This window comes from Ursus maritimus, unplaced genomic scaffold (assembly GCF_017311325.1).
Source record: "Ursus maritimus isolate PB19 unplaced genomic scaffold, ASM1731132v1 scaffold_24, whole genome shotgun sequence".
Classification (NCBI taxonomy): Eukaryota; Metazoa; Chordata; class Mammalia; order Carnivora; family Ursidae; genus Ursus; species Ursus maritimus.
Genome location: NW_024424897.1, coordinates 20,737,646 through 20,759,558, shown reverse-complemented (window position 1 = coordinate 20,759,558; position 21,913 = coordinate 20,737,646). Strand labels below are relative to the sequence as shown.

The window sequence follows — 21,913 nt, the reverse complement described above, 5'->3', positions numbered from 1 at the left end:
TTAATGACTTCTTGTCCCTTGGGGCAGTGTGGGCAAGCTCTTGGATGTTATCTTTGGCTAGCAGCCTGGTGCTTCACACTCGCAGGGCTGGACACAGGTTGTGACAGAGATCCTGCTCAGGTTTGGAGGAGGGTGGCCGCTGTCGAGCAGCCAACACGATGGCACGTAGGAGTCAGGCTCGCAGCAGGGTGGGGGGCAGGTGTCGCAGCAAGTGGGCTGAAGGAGGCTGATCTCATGTGGGCAGGTGCTGGGCAGGCCGACTCCACACTGATAGCATAGGTCAGAGGGACGGACGGTGGTGGCAGGGCCAGTGGGGATACTGCAGCAGCCTTGGAGACAAGACTCACAGCAAGACATTTTGTTGCGAAGGAAGATTTTCTTCTACAGAGTTGTTCTCTGTGAGTCTTTTATATAGAGCTGTCTCAGGGAACACAGCTTCTGTCCATCAGAATGTTTCCCTGTTGTTGTTTGTATAATCCCATACAAATAATTAACTTCTTATTTATCAGCAGTGGGATGAGCTCTCCTTCAGTTTTATTTGGTTATGTTGCTACATTTCAAATGTGCTTCCTGTCGCGGTTCCAAAATGGTATCAGCGTAGGTTCTCCATTTACTCAATCACAGGTAAATACTTCACTGTCTTTTCTAACTTTCCTCTTTTTTACCAACCAGAATTTGTTCTTACAAATGCAGAGTGTTAAGAATCAAGAGTGATTTCCCTGGAAAGTAAGAAATGATCCTTCTTAAAATGTGTGCTCTGGACTATTTGGGAAGTCAAAACCTCTGGGACTTTTTTCCTGCCAGATTCACCTTGCTGTCTTTTCATGGATTTGAGGGAATAAGTGAATATCAAAAATTAAAAAAAACATCATCTTGATTGGGAACTTCAGAGCCTGCTAGATGATTTTCTATACCGATCCACTGCATTATCTCTGTACGCAATTATGTATAAATATTTAAATAAGCTCTCAAAGGACATTTTTTTTTAACCAGGAGCCTGTACATATTAAAACATAGGTCCGTAAGACTATATATCGTCTGAAAAATGTGCTTGCATCTCTTTGCAAAACAACATGAAAAGTCCTTTCTTTTCAGAATAAACTGCTGACCTGCCTATTTCATTTTTCAAAACTACTGCCAAAGCTGGTAGTCACCTGCTATCAAGCATTAAAAAAAATTCCTTCCACTTTAATTCAGTGATGAGGTAACATGTCATGGCCAAAGCTAGTACATGACTACAGTAAAAGACACTGGTAAGCAAATCCATTCATTATAAGCCAGATATTTATTCAATCTCTACTATATTCTGAAAAGTGTGGGATAGAAAAATAGAAGGCATGGTGCCTGTCCTCCAAGAGTACAAGGTCTGATGGAAAAGGCTGGAAATCCCTTTGCGTATGACTCAAACAATGTATAATTAAGTACAAGACAGGGTAATGGGAGGAGTTCTGGAGCTAGGTTTGAATCCAGATTATAAATTACATGTTGTGAACCCTAGATCAAGTTACCCTGGGCTTCAGTTTTCTCAACTACAAATTTGGGAAAAATAATAATACACACCTACTATAGTCTTATTGCAAGAGTTAAATAAAAGATGAACTGAGAATTGCTTATGCAAATCATTCAGCCTTGTGTGTGGCACAGTCAAGTTCTCTCCTCGGTGCAGGTTCTCCCCTGGGCCCTCTGAGAAGGCCTACAAGAGGAGATATGGTGGAGAGGCTCAGTGATCAGAGATGCCTGCAGGGTTTGGAGTAAGTTGTTTTGATCAGACAATGCTTAGAAAAGAGATAAGTGCCTTTGGGGCAAGGGAAACAGTGGCTCCCCGAGGCTGCCCCTGTCCCTAGTAGAGTTGGCCAGGCCTTCTTGTGCCTCGATTGCAATCCTTATCTACTCATAAAACTTGGCTGCAGTTTTTGTACACGTGTTCGTTCTTAACTAGAATGTAAGCTTCTTTAAAGCAGAGACTGTGTCTTATTTTTCTCGGTTTCTGCAGTACCTAGTTGTAGGGCCTGGATCATGGGGTGGAGTCTCTGGGGCTGGAACACATGGAATGAATGGTTGAGGAAGGAAGGTTGGAAAATAATGACAACTGACATTTATGCAAATGCTTCTGTATCAAGTTTAGTCAGGAAAACAAGCTGAAAAGAAAACCCTCACACAAAGTAGTTCAACAGAGAGAGTTTTAAGATAGGGGATTGGTTGAGTAAGTATTGGGAGACCGAAAAAGCCAAAAAGGAAAACTGAAGTAACGAATGTAAGAAGGAGGCTGCCAGCCTTAAGTCAGGGACTGGAGAGAAGAGGTTGGCGGTGACTGAACCCAGATGCTTGGAAGAGTGGCCCTGCAGAGCTGGGGGGCAGATCCCAAGGGCTGCCCCCCTGGTGCTCTTGCCTCAGAAGCTCAGGGAAGAGGCCCCGTGGGGCCAGGGTGTGGGCCTTCTTGGATGGGAGGTGGGAGGTGCCCCCTTACTGGTGCGGGTGTTTCTGAGGAGGTGCAGTGGAAAGAAGCTGGAGACTGGAATCTACTGTGGCTGCCAGATAAAGAGCTATTGCTGGGGCGGCAAGACCTCTTCCTCAGGCCTTGCAGGCTCCTTCTAGCGCTCCCCTACTGGTGGAATCTGTTAGATAATCAAAGGAGATTTAAGAGTCCTCACCCCAGTGTCACAAGGTATAAAAAGGTGGACCTGGAGGTTGACAGTCGGTACACACTGTTCTAAGGGCTGTACATATTTTAATTCATTTAATCGTCACTACGGTTTTAGGAGGTATATACTTTTTAAAAACTTTTCAGAAATTGAAATAAAGCTGACACACAGTGTTATATTAGTTTCAGGGGTACAGTGATTAGACAGATCCGTACTTTGTGCTGTGCTCACCACAGTGTAGCTACCCTCTGTCACGGTACAACACTGTTGCAATACCATTCACTGTATTCCCTGTGCTGTACCTTTCATCCCCATAATTTTTTCATTCTATAACTGGAAGCCTGTATCTCACACTCCTCTTCACCTCCTTTGCCCATCCCACCACCCCCTCCACTCTGAAACCACCAGTTCCCTGTATTTATACATACATTTCAAAAATGAGCTTTTTATTCTTGAATAATTTTAGATTTACAGGAAGTTTGCAAAGATAGTACAGAGTTCCTGTCTACTTCTCACTCAGTTTCCCTTAATGATAATATCTTATAATACCATTGTGCGTTTGTCAAAACTAAGAAATCAATGTTGGTGCATTGCTGTTAATTAAACTTCAGATGTTATTCAGATATCACTAGTTTTTCCACTACTGTCCTTTTTCTGTTCCAGGATCCAATCTGAGATCCCGCAATACATTTAGTCATCATGTCTCCTTAGTCTCCTCTGGTCAGTAACAATTTTTTCTCAGGTTTTCCTAGTTTTTCATGATGTGAACAGTTCTGTGGTGTGCTGGTTAGGTAGGATGAAACTATTTTTAATCTTATTTGACAGTTGAAGAACCTGAGGCAGGGAGAAGTTAAATGACATGACCAAGGACACATAGCTAGTAAGTGATAGAGATATGATTTAAAGCAAGACAGTCTGGTTGCAGAGACTACGCTCTTGACTGTCATAGAGGGGACATTGCTCTGACAAGAGTGTAGGCTGCACATTGCCCCAAGATTAGTAGCAGGTAAGATTTGGTAGAAATGACTATACCAGGTTATTGGGGGTTTTGACAGCCACACTAAAGAATTTAGCCTTGATTCAGTAAAAATAAAAAATAAATAAATCTTGAGTTATCCTAGAGTTTTGAACAATTCAATTTAGCCAGTATTTATAGTAGGGATAGAAGCTTGGTCTGACAGAGGTATAGTTTGGATGAAAGGAGAGGCATGGGATTATTGAACCAAGGTTAAGTAGGAGGCTGTGATCAGGGGTCTGGTGATCAGTGTCTAAATTAGGCTAGAGTCAGTGAAGATGGAAAGAAAGGCCTGGAGGCCAGGATAAAGTTGAAAGAAAGATGACGTGACTTGGTTTTCTGTTCTGTTATCAAGGATAAACAATTAACTTTATAGGTAGTTTGTTTTTGCCTTGAACTGGGTTATTGAAACTCATCAGAAAATCAAAAATGTGTTGGAGTTGCCAAACATTCCATATTTCAGTGCAAGGCTAATGACCCAGTCAATGTTTCTCCTGTGCTGAGGTTGCTAATCAGTATTTGAAGTCTGACTTTAAAAAAAAAGATGACTTGTTTTCACCTTAGAAACATAAACAGTTTTTCCTAGACTCATTGTGTATACTCATCTTGTCTTAAACTGTAATCACTCCAGAGAAAGTGAGTTACTATATACAACCAAATATACAATTTAGGGGGATAGTGGAAAATGCATTGTTAAGTGGCATATACTTTCTCCTGGATAAAGAGAGCTACATAATCCTGTTTGTTTTGGATGTATTGCTGTCTGCAAAGGAGGTGTGTGCTTTGGTGCAGTGGGAAAAGAAGTGGCTTTTGGATTCAGGTGGTTTCAGGTTTAATTCCCCCTCTGTCACTTACTATTTGTGTAACTTTTTCAAGTCTCAGGTTTCTCTCCTGTAAGGTGGAGAGAATGTTGGTAGCTACCTGTCTGTGTCTTTTGTTAGAAATAAAAGAAATAATGCCCACAAAGTACATATTAGAATGCCCAGTAGATATTCACCAAATGTTAGCTATTATGAACGAAAGTAGCAGAAGTGATAAAGTGGGATGGAGTTGGTTAGTGGCATGGAGTACTTGTTACTTAAAATGCTTCTGGATGATCTAGAGCCATAGAATGTTAAAGCTGAAAGTGTCTCTAGAGAGCTTCTGGTCAACCAACCCGTTTAAGACCTGAGACCCACAGAGCTCAAGTGACCGGCTCAGGGCTGCAGAGGCAGCTCAAGGGCAGAGCTACTCATGTCCTGGGCTCCATCCAGAGCGTTTTAACTGCCACCAAGGGTCTTTGAATGCCTAGTGGTCCACAGCGGTAGTACTAGGACACACAGACTTATTTTCAGTATTAAAAATAAAGTCTAGGGGCACCTGGGTAGCACAGTTGTTAAGCGTCTGCCTTCGGCTCAGGGCGTGATCCCAGCGTTCCGGAATCGAGTCCCACATCGGGCTCCTCCACTGGGAGTCTGCTTCTTCCTCTCCCACTCCCTGCTGTGTTCCCTCTCTCGCTGGCTGTCTCTCTGTCACATAAATAAATTTTAAAAAATCTTTAAAAAAATTTTTTTAAAAAATAAAAATAAAGTCTAAATATTTATCTTACAAGCATGTATGAAAACATCAAACTTCTTTGCTTTTGACTAAAAAAGAGGTAACTTGGGTATATGAATCCTAAAATTCTCACCGATGCTTATAAATGTTATTTATGAACAAACGTGAAGGAAGCAATGAATTATTATTTTACAAGTTACATGGGAAAAATAATGTTTTTCAAGAAATAAGGGGATGCCTTTTGATGAGAAAGTTGGGAACCATTGTGTGGCAGTAATGGCGAGCCTCTCTCACCATCCAGAGCGGGGCTGTCGACACGTTGGGTCGTTTGATTCTCACAATAATCCTGAGACACAAGCAGGGATAAGAGTATCATTTCTGCTGTGATAACAAGGAAACTGAGGCTGAGAGGGAAGTGAATGGCCCAAAGTTCCAAGGCAAGTCCAAGAAAATATAGGAGATTGCACTTTGGGCACTTCCTGTAAAAACTTTACATGTTTGGAATCTTCCAGTACAACTAAGGAGATGAATTAATGGTCATCATAAAAGTTTTGTTCTAAGAGGAACTCTGTGTTTTTGCTTCCAGAATTGTGTGCCTATTTCTGGTGGATGAAGAATACTGCTCTAAAGCCTGATATTTTCAGTTCATTTCAACACCATGATATTATATGTCACTTGGACTAGTAAACGTCTAAAGATAATTCTGACTAATATAAACCAAGCCTCATTTGAGGGAGCAAGGAATACCCAATAAATGCTAATATTTATTCAGAATTGTTTTTTCTAGGAGACAGAATATATCAAGAAATGGGTATTTGTTCTTCCCCAAATTGCATTACATTTTGAGCTTGGAATTTCACTGATGAGTATAAGGGAATCAAAATTATTTCTGTGTGACAGCAAAGTGATCAATTTCTTTAGTCAGTTAAGGAAGAAAGAAAAATCAATCTCAGGGACAATGGAAATTAAAATAAGTAAAACATTTAAAAAACATACTAATCTCCAGGGTCCAGCATAGGGCTTGGCATAGTAGTTATCTTCAAAAAATACCTATTGAGTAAAAAGATCCTACGAAATGACCTAGTAAAATTTTCGCTTTTCAACCCATCACGAAGAGCCAATATCTAATTTTTCAGTGATTCCACCACACATACTCTCCTGCTGGGATAAATCTTGGATATGATGACCTGCTGTTCAGGTTTAGGTAGGCATTCCACTTTCCCTGAGAGGAAACATGAGAATGAATCATCACAAAGCCACATTTGCCAAGCAAGAATAAAGTTTATTAAGGAATAGTCAAATGGTTATTTCTCAAAGAGCAATGAAATGGCCTAAAAGACGGAAAGAAGGTGTCCAGCTCCACTCAAAGGAGGAGAGAAGAAGTTAGGCAAATTCATGAAAACATGGCCCAGGGACTTGGGATTGATTTAGCTTGATGTAGGTAGTAGCAGGTGTTGAAGGCCAGATGATGAGCCCCACATCCCTGAACCTGTGCAGAGACGTGGCTGCTTAGCAGGGCTCACAGGGACTCTGACAGCCAGGCTGAACATAGGTGGTCAGGTTGATCCCACTCATTCCAGGAGTCGGGTAGGAAGAATTGAGCAGCCAGCAAGTTGGCACATAGGTGTCAGGCTTACAGCAGGGTGGGGGGCAGGTGTCACAGCAGGTGGGCTGGAGGAGACTGATGTCATGGGGGCAGGTGCTGGGCAGGCAGACTCCGCACCGGCAGCATTTTTCAGAGGAGCAGATGGTGGTGGCGGGGCCGGTGGGGACGCTGCAGCAGCAGGGAACACAGCAAGCCATGGTGTCAGGAGTTAGGTTTTTGTTGGGTTGAGAAGAGAAGTCTGTTGGTGTCTCAATGCTTCTCTCTTCTGCCTTGGCTCTTATATACTCACCTCCCTGGGCGTCAGCCTATTACCAAGATTTTTTTCCCTGTGTTTCAGTTTATAGCTATCTCCATTAAAACCATCTAATTACTTAAGTGTTTATTATCTGAGACACATTCTTTACCTCATAAAAGGGGTTTATGTTGTTTTGTTGTCAAATTAGGACTCTTCATGTTGGCTCTTTGTCAATTTAAGGACATTTCGTTTCAGTCTTCAAAGGCACCAAGTCATTATCCTCTAATCATTATACATCATTAGTGACGGCCTGGTATGCTAGGTATCTGGAAATCATCCCCACATTTCTTTGTCTACTTTTCAGATGAAGAGGTTAAGTAGGCTTTTTGATTGCTAGTCTACCAGCAACCAAAGATTCTATGTGATAATTTAGGTCTTCTGGCTGAATAAAAGTCTGATTTATTCTTCATGGCTCCAAGAAGCTGAGTTAAGATGAACGGATGGGATCTATAGGGGAGGATATTCTGATTCTGTGTAAAGAAACACTTTCTTAGCTGTAAAAATCATTTGCTTTCCGTTCCCTCCGTGCGTGCAGTGAACGATAACTTGTCAGGGACAGGCAGATGGAAGCCAGGAACTGTGCAGTGACAGATAGCCTTTAAAACTCCATCTAACGATGTTATGGATTAAGATTATTTGTGACCCAAAGACCAGTCGTATGGGGCCATGTAGAGACTAAACAGTGCAGTATTTCCTCAAATGAGTTCCGTGAACATCTGTGTTTGGGAACTAGAGTTCTTCATTGGTGGACCTTCCAGAGCCTTCAGTATATGCTAAAGTGCTCTGTGACTTTCCAATAAAGAGATATAACATGTATTTTTCTCCAGACTCACTTGGCCATGGAATCATTTCCTTTGTTAGTTTCCATAGGTTAGCTTCATAAATTAGTGTTCTGTGGAGCACACTTGGGGAGATTTCCAAGTTACATCTAAACTACTAGAGCCCTAGTGATAGAATTATTTAGATAAATAAAGGTATAAAACTTACTGTGATGTTTTAGAATTGCTTTGGAGTAGGAAAAATATTAAACTAGTAAACCTTTAGAAATATTTTACTTTGAAGGTCTTAATATGTTTTTCTTGACCTATCTTCATATAAAATGGCTCAGGCTTTAACAAAATAAGTAGAAAATTGTACAGCATAAAGGTGTCAGAAGCCAAAATCAGCAAGATGATGGACCCAAAAGATGTTTAACATTAAAACTGCTTTCATTTTAGTCATCTTCTCACTACTAAAATGATTTTGTGGTTTTGGATTCCTCTGCTAGAATTTTGCTTGTGGTCCACATTACTTCTGTAGATGTCCCTTAGTTCAGTCAAACCCTCATTGGTTGGACATCTGCTGCAAGTCAATCGTTTTGTAAGAAAAAGAAGCAAATTCGTGCCTGCCCTTGAGGAAGTTGTAGAGAAGAGACACAGAGAAGTAAACCGGCAAATGACAAAACCGGGTTGTACATTCTCGTTTTTTGGGTGACGTGTGGGAGTTTGGAAGTAGAGGTACCACTGACTTTACCTGGAAGACTCAGGAAGTACTTCATGGAAAGGGAACAGTGTGTAGGTAGCGAAATACGATTAAGGGCTTAGCAGGTAGAGCGGAGTAGGAAGGGGATTTCAGCAAGTGAAGTAAGGGAAACATTGCCACGGTGCGTTCGTGGGATGGCAAGAGTGTCGACTGGGGGAGGCACAGAGCACGGACTCTGGACCTCCCTTGCTTAGGGAGGCTGTGCAGGAGAGCAGTGGGAGATGGAGTTGGAAAGGTGGGTTAGTGCTGCCGTAGGAAGAATTTGCTCTGTGCCTAGTCGGCTGCCCTCAGGATGTGGAACTTCATCCTCTTGGCAATGGACATTAAAGGCTTTGAACAGGTATGGGACGTGTTTGGATTTGTTTTTAGAAAGGCTAGTTTTTGAGGAGGCTGAGCAGCAGCATCTCTTACGAAGTGCTAGGCCTTGTGCTGAGTGCTTAATGTGTGTGATACCGTTCTCACCACAAGCTTATGATGTACACAGTGTTGCTATCCCTGCCGCTTTACAGATGAGGAACCCGGGGCATCGACGGGCTAAGTAACTAGTAAGTGAGTAAGTGATGGAGCTGGCATTTGAAGCCAAGCAGTCTGGCTCCAGATGCTGCGCTCTCAACCCCTGTGCCATATTCTCTCGTACTGGGTGGGCAGGCGGGCGTGTTGTTCTGACTACAGTGAGGACAACCCTCAGGATGAGTTGGTGTAAGACTGGTGTGAAGGGTGGGATCAGGTTATTGAAGGTCTTGGGACCATAAAAAGGGAGCTGATTTTAGAGCCTGTTTTCTTAACCAAAATGGTGGTGGTAGAAAGGAGATAATTTGAAGGCAGGGACAAGGAATGGGAAGCTATTTGGGTGTTCTGCGGAGATGTTGAGGAGCGTGTGATTTCTGTCTTAGAGGGTATCAGAGAGAAGAGGGGATATATCTGGGATTTCTCATCACATTATTCAATTTACTGGGGACCACTGGTGGCACATCAGTTTCTACAACAAAAGTAATATTCTTGTTTTTAAGATGACTACAATATGGTCATCTTATCCTCTGCAATAGGTAGCATTTATTGAATATATATACCATGTGCCAGGCATACCAGGCATAGTGCATAGTATTTTATGCACATTTTCTTCCTTATTTCTTACAACCCTATAAGACCAGGACTGTTACTACACCCACTTCCCAGAAGACAAAACTGAGAGTAAGGATATTAAATGATGATTTAAAGTCATACAGCTAGTGAATGGCACCTTGTCTAATAGCAATTCCTCACACTTATTAATAAAATCAGTATTTTTCTGGGATAAATTTTACATAACTGTAAATTGTGTTCATTCATTTTTTAAAATTAGTTAATTCATTCAGCAGAATACCCAGTACCATGGCAGGTGCTATGCATACAGAAGTTAACAGGTCAGATAAAGTCCTTGTTGTTAAGGGGTTCATTCTAGTAGGGGAAGACAGACAATAAAAGAATGAAGGAGGGACCATGACAAGTGACAAGTGCCACAAGAAAATGAAATGGTGAGGTGACAGAGTGGTTGGGGGTGATGCAGGAAGTGCACTCCGCTGGTCAGGGTGGTCAGCGACAGCCCTTGCCAGGTGGCTGTTGTGCGTGCGGAAAAGATGAGTGTGAGAGTAGATGAGGTTCACAGAAGTAGGCAGGTGCTGGGCCCTGTAGGATGTTGTAGGTTCAACAGCGCTGAGGTTTTATTGTAAAGGCACTGAGAATGTACTGGATGCTTTGCTGCAGGGGGTGATAACATGTGTTATGTTCTGGGGAAAGGGAGGTGCAGCAGGGCCAAAGTGGAAACAGGCAGAACAGTCTGTGGTCCAAGTGAGATGATGAACCATGATGCCAGTAGTGGGTGAACCGGTAAGAAGTGGAAGACTTGGAGAGACATTTTTGAAAGTAGAGATTGTGGGTCGTGCTGATCAAGAAGATGTGTGGAGAGAGACCAAGGACCATGGACCATGTTTAGGTCTCAGATTTACTCATAGGTGAGAGGGGAGCTGAGCCACAGAGCTGCCACCTGGGGGTGGTGGGAAGGGATGGATGATAAGGTCAGTGTGGGACCTGCAGGGTGAGCAGCCTAAAGCCCACGAGAGGGAGGGCTGAAGACACGGGAGGCTCCAACACCCAGACGCAGAATGTGCTTACTGCCAAGTTCTTGGCCTGGGATGAAAGGTCACTTTTATGTGTGTTAGTCACAGTTTGTTGTGAGCCTTCAGGTGCCTTACCAACATCCTGGATTTCTGGGGTGCTGTTGGGAAAACCCTCCCATGACGGCACCTCCGACTCAGCAGGAATGTCAGTGTGGGGAGATTTCACACTTCGAGGCAACTCAGTTTTCCTTAAGCCTGATGGAGCACTTCATCCCTTCACAAAAGCAGGCTATAGGAGCCTTTTCAGTTTGTCATCCTAATAAAAATGCCTGTAAGTAAAAACATTTGGTCTTTGTTTTCTGAATTGCATGATCTTTTTAATTTCTGATGAACTCCTTTACAGTATCAGTTGGAAGAACAAATAGCCAGCATCAGGATGGCTATGGATGTCAGTCCTTTCATTGCATAATGTCCACTTTATTCTTTGCTGAGCAGGCAGGCAGGCAAAGAATTCTGGGTTTGGGTTAAGTGGTGGACTTTGGGGGCCTTTTCCATATATTTTCTGGTGTGTGGTTATAACCAAGATAGATACAATGCTTGCCTGCTTTCTAGCCTGTGCTGATTAGGTTTCTTTTAGACGGAGGTAATGTTTTGCAACTTGAAGACAGCTGATACTGATTTAAAGGGGGTGAGCCCTTTGGTTCTGTCTCACGTGTACGTGTACGATCCTGGTGCAACGTGCCAGAGCCGGTCTCACAGGACTTTGGCACGCGCACGCTTTGCCTAGCTTCTGCTGACTGGCAGTGCTACCTGTTTTTCTTGGGGGGTTAATTCTCGTGTCCTCGTGGGCTGTAGAATGTGTAGATAGTAACAGGAAATTATACACACTTAAGGAAGGTATAAAATACATGTGTTAAGTAAAATTAACCTGGTTGGGAAAACGGATGTTCAATAAAATTTGAATGCCTAATATATCCCAGGCACTGGGAAAATTAAATTTTCAGCTGTTCACTGTGTGAAATCTAATACTGAGATAGTTAAACACAATTTTTCTATAGTAAACTTAGGGTTTTTCATCCTTGGAATTATTTGCTAACAATAGTTATATCTTATAATTTTATTTTAAGTCAGATATTTTTGTCCATTGATTAGACATATCTGATTACTGGATTGAATTAAATAGCTACTGGATTTCCAAAGAATTCCTGTAAGTAGTTGAAATTTTTAAAAATTAAGATAATTAAATGTTTATGTATTTAAATATTAGCTGACATGACAACTTTATTTTTTTTTTATTTTTTTTTATAATGATTTTTTATTATATTATGTTAGTCACCATACAGTACATCCCCGGTTTTCGATGTAAGGCTCGATGATTGACATGACAACTTTAAAAGATACTTTGAGTTGTTAGTTTACTGTAATATACATGTGATTTTATAACAACACCAAACCCTTATGTAACATTTACTATGTAGCAGATATGTTTCTGTGCTTTACACGTATTATGTCATTTAATTCTTACAACAGCCCTATGTGATTGGTATTGAAGGTATCCTCTGTTTTACCAATGAGGGAAACTGAGGCATAGAGAGACTAAATAAATTGCTCAAGGTCAGCAGCTGGTAAATAGTGGAGTTGGGATTTGAACTCTGGCTGTCTGGCTCCAGAGTCTGTGTTCTTACTCTCTGTATACTAATCCATAATCTCTCCATTGCTGATTATTATATTTTTGAAGAGAAAATACGTAATTTAGTTTATTTCAGCCAGTCTTTGTTGAGCCCCTGCTATTTGCCTTGCACTGTGCTAAGAGATTTAGGGGACTCAGGGATGGGCAGGACACAGGTGTACTTTCAAGTGGTTTAGTTTCTCCTGGAGTTCATTGGGCACACAGGACTTGAAGCAGAGTCGGAAAGTCATTCCAACTGTAGTGAGCAGTTGCAATAAATTCACAGATGTGGAAAAGAACAAACTGTCATTAGGAAGCAGTGGATAGTGCACTGTGTTTGGAAAATAGTCTTGTGAGTCAAAAGCTAGACGGAGACTCTTGACTTGCCGGCGGAGGAGTTTAAACTTAAGTAGATCGACCATTGAGAGCCACTGGCATGTTTTTCTCAAGCAGGGAAATTACTTCATTTATTTCCCCATTTATAAAATATCACATTGCTAGAGTGTTTAAGGAACACATTAATGCATTAAAATGTTTAACACAGTGTCTGGAACATAGTGCTCAATAAATGGTTCTAAATAAAGGATAGTCGTTGGTAAGTAAACGAAGGGAAGCTGGAGTTCTTTCTATTTAACAGTGGGGTGATCTAGGGGTACATCCAGGAGTTTAGCTTCCCAGTCTCTCAGTGTCTGAAGAGTCTTCTGCCTGTTCAGTCTTCACTCTAACTTTGCAACTAGTAGGGGCTCCATGTCTACAAAGGAAGGACTAGTGGCCCTCAGCCTTGCTTTGCCAGAACGCTGTGAGGCTACTGGGAAGCAGTGTCTCCTTCTCTAGTACCTTCTGCCATGTTGCCGTTTTGTGGAGGTAGTCCCCGCAAACCGTCAGTGAGATTAATTACTTAGAGGGGACTGAAACCCATCTCTGTCAGCTTGAGTATGGGTTTCTCCATTCTGCATTTCTCATTAATACCTATGGCTTATGGGAAATGATGCAATTCACATTGAAATGCAATTTGAAATTTTAACTGGAAAACCAAGATCTGTTAGGACAGCTTATAATCATAGTCAACATTCATCAGGAGGAATTTGGCTTCTTGGTCAGTTGGGAACAAGGACGTGAAGAAAGAAAAGAACAGAAAGGAGAGGAGCATCACGTGGGGAAAAAAATTCCCACAAATATGAAGAGTGTTTTGATTTTTCAGAGTGCAGGTGAATTGGATAAAGAAGGAGCAACCACCCAAATGGAGTAAACCATCACCCTGGGCAGCCCTCTTCCAGTTTTCTCAGGTTTATCCTCCACGCTTGTGTATCTGGGTATTGTTAGCTTCCTAATAGGCAACAGGGTTTTGTGCTCCTAAAGATGTGCAATTGAATGGAGAGGAGGAAGAGAAAAAAATTAATCTTTTTACATGCCAAGCATATTACTATTGATAAACTTATTTGAAACAGGGACGCTGTGAGATATTAGAACCCGCATTTGATAGGCAAGATAAAACTGGGTAGATTTGTGATTTTCATCTTAGGTCTTCTGATTCCTTTTTTTGTCCCTTCCTGCAGGTAAAAAGGTCTTTAGAGTGATCAAAGTACACAGTCTATACTCAAATACAATATAACAAGATATTTGCTTGGCTTACTTCCAGTCTCAGCCTCTGGTCCACACTAATTTCTATTCCTAACCTGTGTGTTCTTCTCTCTCATTTTTTTCTCTTCTGTTCAATAAAACAGTAAGTGTTGGGGCAAAGTTCCAAAATTCTAATCTCAGAGTTTTCTGAATTCTATCTTTAGGATTCATTATATTGTCTCCTGCCTCCCCCACGCAGCCCCCCAGGGGAGAACCATGAATTCCTCCTGCTTCAAGATCTTCCTGGCTATTACTCTACATAAGCCTCTGTCATCTTGACTCTTCTCACACTTTCTCATGGCTCAGCACCTGAGGGGCTCTGAAAATCCCGAGTTCCTTCACTTCTCCATTCCACAATGTTATAAGCCTACTAGGATCTTTCCTGCAGGACTACAAGTCTCATCTGTTGAACAAATGAATATTATCTTTACTTTATTCTGTCTCCATTCAGACCAAGATTCCTCCCATCCTTTTGAGAAAAGATTTAATTTGTCTCTTTGACCTAAGATAAATACTATATTGAAAAATCTTTTAAAAAAATGAAGAGCCCCAGTATGACAAATATTTGGTGCTTCAGATTAGTCTCTGTGAATCTCACAAGAACACTTTTACTTAACTCTCAAATCCCCAGGCTCACCTAAGGCTTTCATGGTTCGGTTGATGTGATGATTCAACATTTTCTCCCTTGAAGTTTCTCAAAATCCCTTTGTATTCTGGGGCGTTTAAAACTAAGTTTGCCTATTAGCGTTTAATAGAGTAACCATGATGGAAAGCTGGTTTCTCAAGTCAGAGTTATGGTTTTGGGGATAAGTCAGTAATTAACAAAGGGCCACCTGCTCTCAGGTCTCCATGGCACAGCCCACTTTGCATAGAAGGTTTTTAATGGAAATGGTAGAGCTTTCTTAACTACAGAGCCGAATGGTGCTGAGTAATCTTTCTTATACCTCAGTCAGATTCTGTCAGGCCTACAATGTAATTCTCTGGTTGCCACCTCCAGAGCTCAGAGACTAATCTTTTCCACAGTCTGTTCCCAGGATTAACCAAAGTAAGTGGAAAGTCTGAACAAATGGTTCAGTAAATAACCTGAATTTTTAAAGGCAATAAGAGTATAACAGTAAGGGTCCCTTCAAGAAACAAGATCCACACCCATTATTTGAATCAAGTAAATTTTATATGGCGAATTTTAAGCTAAGTTCTTAGGTAACTAAAAGGCCTAAAAGGGGATACTGAGATGTTACAAATGTAGGAACTGCAGAAAACCCTGGGAATGATAGTTTTTTTCAAGGCAAGAGGGAGGGAATTAACACTTAGAAATTTAGAGAGGGGGTTGTCCTGTAGAGCTGAGACTCAGATGTGTCAGGGAACCTGGCTGGCTGGTGACTGAGGGGGGTGTGCAGTGAAGCAGGTTCTGCAAGTGTTGAGAAAACTGCAGACTGGATTTAGGTGCTTCTCTGAAAAGGATCTGCAGCTGCTGGAGTGACTGAGAGATAATCCTGGGAATTGTCAGCATTCAGGAAGTCCCGATTAAGCAGAAGGAAGCAAAAAGGAAGGAACGCGTGCCTTCCTCCTCTTCAGCTTTGCAGCTTTCCTCTGTCACCCCCAAGTGGCAAAGCCCGATAGAGTGGTGTGCAGAGCATCACAGGGCCAAGAATAGCCGGGAAGGCATGGAGCTGGGACAGTAACTTAACACCTGGCACAGAGGAACTTTCTCTGAAAGCCCACAGCTTCCCAGATAGGCATTTTTAAATCAGCTGAACCAACGAAATCAGCGAGGGAGACAAAACATAAGAGACTCTTAAGTATAGAAAACAAACTGAGGGCTGCTGGAGGGGAGGCGGGTAGGGGGGTTGGGGTAACTGGGTGATGGGCATTAAGGAAGGCACGTGATATGATGAGCACTGGGTGTTGTATGCAACTGATGAATCACTAAACTGTACTTCTGAAACTAATAATACACTCTATGTTAATTTATTTTAAATAAAATAAAAAATAAATCCGCTGAACCTCCCCACACCATTCTTTATTACCAGTTCCTTAATTTCATTGTCTCATTATGAGTTTTGGAGTCAGAGTTAGGTTCATATTTTAGTTTTTACTTATGAGCTGCACAATCAATGCCATAAACTCCCAAAGTTTCCTCTTTTTTTGTGTGATAAAAACACATAATATACATCTTTTTAGCAAATTTTTTTAAGCATACAATACAGTATTGTTACTATAGACCCTATGGTACATAGTAGATCTCTAAAATTTATTCGTCTTGCATAACTGAAGCTTTGTGCCCTTTGACCGTTACTTCCTCAGTTCTCCCCACCTCTGAACCTCTGGTAACTAATGTGAAATGTTGGGGTTCAGGAGCAAACAGTCAAAAAAGAATTCTTGAGACATCTTTGGTGTAAGAAGGGTAGTTTTATTAAAGCATGGGGACAGGACCTGTGGTCAGAAAGAGTTGAAATGGGTTGTGAAAAAGAGTTGTGAAGAGTGGCTGATTGCATACTTTCAAGTTGGGAGGGTGTTAGGGATAGCATTAAGTCTCTAAGGAAATTTGGGAGCAAGGTTTCTAGGACCTTGAGGGGCTAGGAGTTGTTAGGAAAAATCCATTTACTACTGTCTAGTAAAACCTTAATCATGAAACCCTTCAGGTGAATGTCAGTGGACCGTATGCTTTGGAGGATGATTGCTAACATGCATCGTGGGTTGGGGTAGAGATAAAGGAAGTTTCCAAAGGGATTTTTTTACAGGATCCTGGAGGTCTGGCTAATGTCAAGCTAAGGTTGTCTTTTGCCTCTAGCAAAGTATTAACATGGAGGCAATTGAGTTCCTGGAGAAAGGTCACTCTGTCTGTATCAAATACTTGTCAATGGGCTATAAGTTGTAAGGAAATTTATGGTGATGTGTGTTAAGGAGCGCACGTACTGCATGGCGCACTGGGTGTTATACGCAAGTAATGAATCATGGAACTTTACGTCAAAAACGAGTTAGAATGGCAAAAATGGACAAGGCAAGAAACAACAATTGCTGGAGAGGATGTGGAAAAATGGGATCCCTCCTACATTGTTGGTGGGAATGCAAGTTGGTACAGCCATTCTGGGAAACAGTGTGGAGGTCCCTTAAAAAGTTAAAAATTGAGCTACCCTATGACCCAGCCATTGCACTATTGGGTATTTACCCCAAAGATACAGACGTAGTGAAGGGAAGGGCCATATGCACCCCAATGTTCATAGCAGCAATGTCCACAATAGCTAAATCGTGGAATGAACCGAGATGCCCTTCAGCAGATGACTGGATTAAGAAGTTGTGGTCCATATATACAATGGAATATTACTCAGCTATCAGAAAGAACGAGTTCTCAACATTTGCTGCAACATGGACGGCACTGGAGAAGATAATGCTAAGTGAAATAAGTCAAGCAGAGAAAGACAATTATCATATGACTTCTCTCATCTATGGAACATAAGAAGTAGGAAGATCGGTAGGAGAAGAAAGGGATAAAGAAAGGGGGGTGTAATCAGAAGGGGGAATGAAGCATGAGATACTATGGACTCTGAGAAACAAACTGAGGGCTTCAGAGGGGAGGGGGATGGGGGAATGGGATGGACTGGTGATGGGTAGTGAGGAGGGCACGTATTGCATGGTGCACTGGGTGTTATACGCAACTAATGAAGCATCGAGCTTTACATCGGAAACCAGGGATGTACTGTATGATGACTAACAATATAATAAAAAAACATTAAAATAAAACAAAACAAAACAAAAACAAAAACAACTAGGGATGTACTGTATGGTGACTAACATAATAAGAAAATATTATTAAAAAAAGTTGTAAGGAAATTTAATTTATTTTTTTTGCCTTTTTCTCCACATCAGTAACCACCATTCTATTCCCTGCTTCTATGAGTTTGACTATTTTAGATTCCTCACATAAGTGGTGTCAGAAAGGATTTGTTCTGTATCTGGCATATTTATGTTGGCATAATCATCCATGTTGTTGCAAACAACACGATTTTCCTTCTTTTTTTAAAGCTGGATAATATTCCATTGTATGTGAATACCATATTTTCTTTATCCATCACTCATTGTTGGATACTTACTTTGCTTCCGTGTCTTAGATGTTGTGAGTAATGTTGCACTGAACATGGGAGTACACGTATCTAAGATCCTGATATCAGTTTGTTTAACCTCTTTCAGATATAATTTACTCATCTTACAAAACCGAGAAGGCTATGAATTTCACAGCACTGATGGAATATTAAATGAAATTGGGTTCATTTGAAGTTTAGTCTGGGTACTGCATATGGCACTAAACATGGGAAGGAGAAAGGAGAAGGAAAATAAATAAGGAAGAAAATACACATAGTTTCTAAAATCCTTCTAATTGGTCACAAGACTGTATTGATGTTTATAACTCTCTTCCTCCACTACCCATTTCATGTTTTCTTTATGCTCAATCAGGACTTCAGCTGGTTGAGGTTCTTTACCTGATAGGGGATGGCTTAAATTTTAATTTCTGAAAGGTCTTGAATTCATAGTGGTCTTGTCTCTTTCAGGTCAGTAGATGGGTTACACTGGCACACTCAAACATAGTATATATTGAATTAAAAATCCAAAAAAGCCCACCAAGAGTTGTGCTTTTCCTAGCTGAAGATAGTTCAAGGGACAGCAGTTTTTCTTTCACCTTAGAAAGGAGATCTCAACGTGTTCTAGGCAATTTGACTCCAAGAAGTTTCAGTGAGGTGGTGACCTCCTTAATTTTGTGGGGTTTATCTCCAATCCAGGAGTTCACTTGTGTTTACTAAGACATCTAAAGTACTTGCTACTTCCTGTTCCTCAGAAATAATTAGCATGATGTCATCACTGTAGTGGACTGATATGATGTGTGGAATGTCAAGATGATTCAGATCTCTGCTAAGCATATTATGACAGAAAGCAGGAGAGTTGACACAGCCCTGAGGCAATATTTGTAAGGTTACTGTTAGTCACACCAGTTAAAAGCAAACTACTTCTGATTGTCCTTGCAAACCGATATGGAGAAAAAGGCATTTTCATGTCAAAAACTGCATACTTCCAGGTGCTAGGGGTTATGTTGATTTGTTCCATGAAAGAAACCCCATCTTGGAACGTGGGCTCCGATTGGGGCCATTACCTAAATTAGTTTAAGATAATAGTAGATAATTACCCTTATGTTCTAAGATTTGTCTGCCTTTTCCATAGGACAAACAAGAAAGTAAGCGGGGAGATGCTAGGTATCGCCACCAGGCTTTATTCAGGTCTCTGAAAATGGCGCTCATCTTCACAGTTCCTTCAGGGATATGGTATCATTTTGTGATTTGCTACCCTTGTAACGAGGGGAACTTCCAGTGGCTTCTATTTATAGTTCTTCCTACAATTTGAGCTTGATTCCTCAAGCCAGAGTGCTAATGTGGGAATTCTGCCAATTGTCAAGCAGATTATCCCAGTTATAGATTCACAAATTGAGGAATTGATCTCTGGACCTACTGGGTCCACTGTGATTAAAATAGGCGGTAAGACTCCAGCTATCACCTGGGCACCACAAGCCACCACTTTCATTGGTGGACTGGAGTGACATTTTGGGTCTTTAGGAATTAGTGTCAACATAGTATCTGGTAATCCCTTGGGGAGGCAGAATTTGGGGCCCTATGACCTCTGAGCCCTGGTGTCATGCCCATCAATATGTTACGGGACAAAGGGGACTTCACAGATGTAATTAAGGTTACTAATAAGTTGACTCTAAAATAAAGAGATTATCCTGCACTGTCCAGGTGGACTGAGAGACAATAACTTCACTGACACAAAGAGGAACTTATTCTGACTTCCACAGCTTCAAAATAGCCATTTAAAAATATTCTGAACCTCCTTAACACCTCCTGCAAGTCTAATTACTTAATTTCATTCTCTGTGAATTTTGGAGTCAGACAGATTTGGGTTCAGATTTTAGGTTTTTTGTTTACGTATAAGAATATGTGATTTAAGCAAGCTATTTAGCTTCATTTAGACTTACTTTCTTCACTTACAAGCCAGGATAACAATATCTATTTCAAAAATTGATGTATAAAGTGTACACAAAATGTAATTAGCCCACGGCACAGGGTGTGGCACTAAGCAAGGCCGCGGTGGTTCTCATCTCTCTCCTTCATGCCTGTCTTCCGCATCATTTCCCCCCTTTTCTTTTCTTTCTCTTGTCCCTAGTCTTTTTCACTGTGTCTTCTTTCTGTCTTTTCTCCTCTATTTTGTGCTTTTCCTTTTCATTGTTTTCTCCATCATTTATTACCTTAATCCCCCCATCCTGATTTCTTCTATCCGTTCTGTTATCCATCTACCCACATTATGGTCAATGAACCTCAATTAAAAATGCTCCTCACTTTTGCTTTAGAATTTGTAATTGATGTGCTTTTCCTATCACTGAACTGTTTATGCATCTCACGTCCTCTTAGGTGTTTACACACACACACACACACACACACACACACACACACACACACACAGAAAGTTTCCGTTTTGAGACCTTATTGCAGTCTATTGCGTAGTGTAGTGGTTAAGAATGTTCTAGGTTTCCAGTTTTGGAAGAGCCAACAGATACTGGCTTGATCAAAGGACTTATTCTTCTCACAGGTAGGCAGCTGCTAGCAATGGTGCAGAGGCTTAGCTATGCCAGGACCAGCATCCCTTCCATTCTCTTGGGATTTTGGAGTTCCAGGAATCATACCTGGGTTTAAAGTGAAAAGAATAGTCTGGGTGAAGAAGAAGTAGACGCACCAGCAGCATGTGTCCGTTTTATCAATAAAAGGAAGCTTTCTTAAAAGCCCATAACTGACTTCTGTTTAGATTTTACAGGCCAGTCCTGTGTCTATTTCTATAACTTTAGTTTTTTTAATTTATAAGCTTGTTATTTTAATGCTGGACTACAGGCATCTGCAGGGCATAGTAGACAGAACATTTTGGCAACATTTTAATGTCTCTCTGGTTTTGTCTTTTTCAGAATGTTATGTAGGTGGAATCATATAGCATGTAGCCTTTTTAGATTGGCTTCTTCCACTTAGTAATATGCATTTAATATTCTTCCATGTCTTTTTGTGGCTTGATAAATCATTTCTTTTTATCACAGAATGGTATTCCATTGCATAGATGTAATATAGTTTTTCCATTCACCTGTCGAAGAACATCTTTGTTGCTTCCAGTTCTTGGCAGTTATGAATAAAGCTGCTATAAACATTCATGCATGTGTTTTTGTGGACATACATTTTCAGCTTATTTGGATAAATACATAGGAGCACAATTGCTGGATTGTATGATAAGCCTGTGTTTAACTTGGTAAGAAACAGCACAGCTGTCTTCCAAAGTGGCTGTGCCATTGTGCATTCCCACCAGCAATGAGAGAGAATTCTTGTTGCTCTAGCAGCATTTCACCAGCGTTTGGTGTTGTCATTGCTTTAGATTTTAGCCACTCTAATAGTGTGCAGCTTGAGCTCTTTTTTCCTCTTTTCCTCCCATTTAGAATGATCTTCAGGGCCCCAAAGATTATCTTCCTTGTGAAGCCTTTCCAGATGCTGCTCCTGACATAACCCCAGCTGGTCCCAAAGTGATCTTTTCCTTTTTGAATTTGTTTCTGGCCCTTCCATCTTCTTTTTTTGCAGTCTGTAACCAAGATATTACCTTCCAGAGCAGTGGCCATTCGGAGCCTCTCCACAATTTCTGAGCGTTCCTGAGGCATTACTTTCTTGTAGTTCCCCCTGCTCTGTCTGGGTCCTGGGTTGTCCCCAACTCCCTTTGAATCAACCCAGACATGAAACTCAGCCCTTTTACTGGTATTCACGGGAAAGTTGACCTATCCTAAGGATTGTGTGAGTTTGGTAACTTAATGAGGATGAAACGTAGAGTAATATTCATGACCTCCT

General features: G+C 41.2%; 1 protein-coding gene and 1 pseudogene across 1 annotated transcript; both read right to left on the bottom strand.

The window, feature by feature from the left end:
* Positions 1-357, bottom strand: LOC103662054 (annotated as a pseudogene).
* Positions 358-6,460: 6,103 nt separating this feature from the next.
* LOC103662043 (keratin-associated protein 3-1) lies at positions 6,461-7,032 on the bottom strand. Its single transcript, XM_008689696.1, has one exon. It carries the CDS (start codon positions 6,994-6,996, stop codon positions 6,703-6,705), a length of 294 nt encoding a protein of 97 aa, XP_008687918.1. The 5' UTR covers positions 6,997-7,032; the 3' UTR covers positions 6,461-6,702.
* Positions 7,033-21,913: the final 14,881 nt, after the last annotated feature.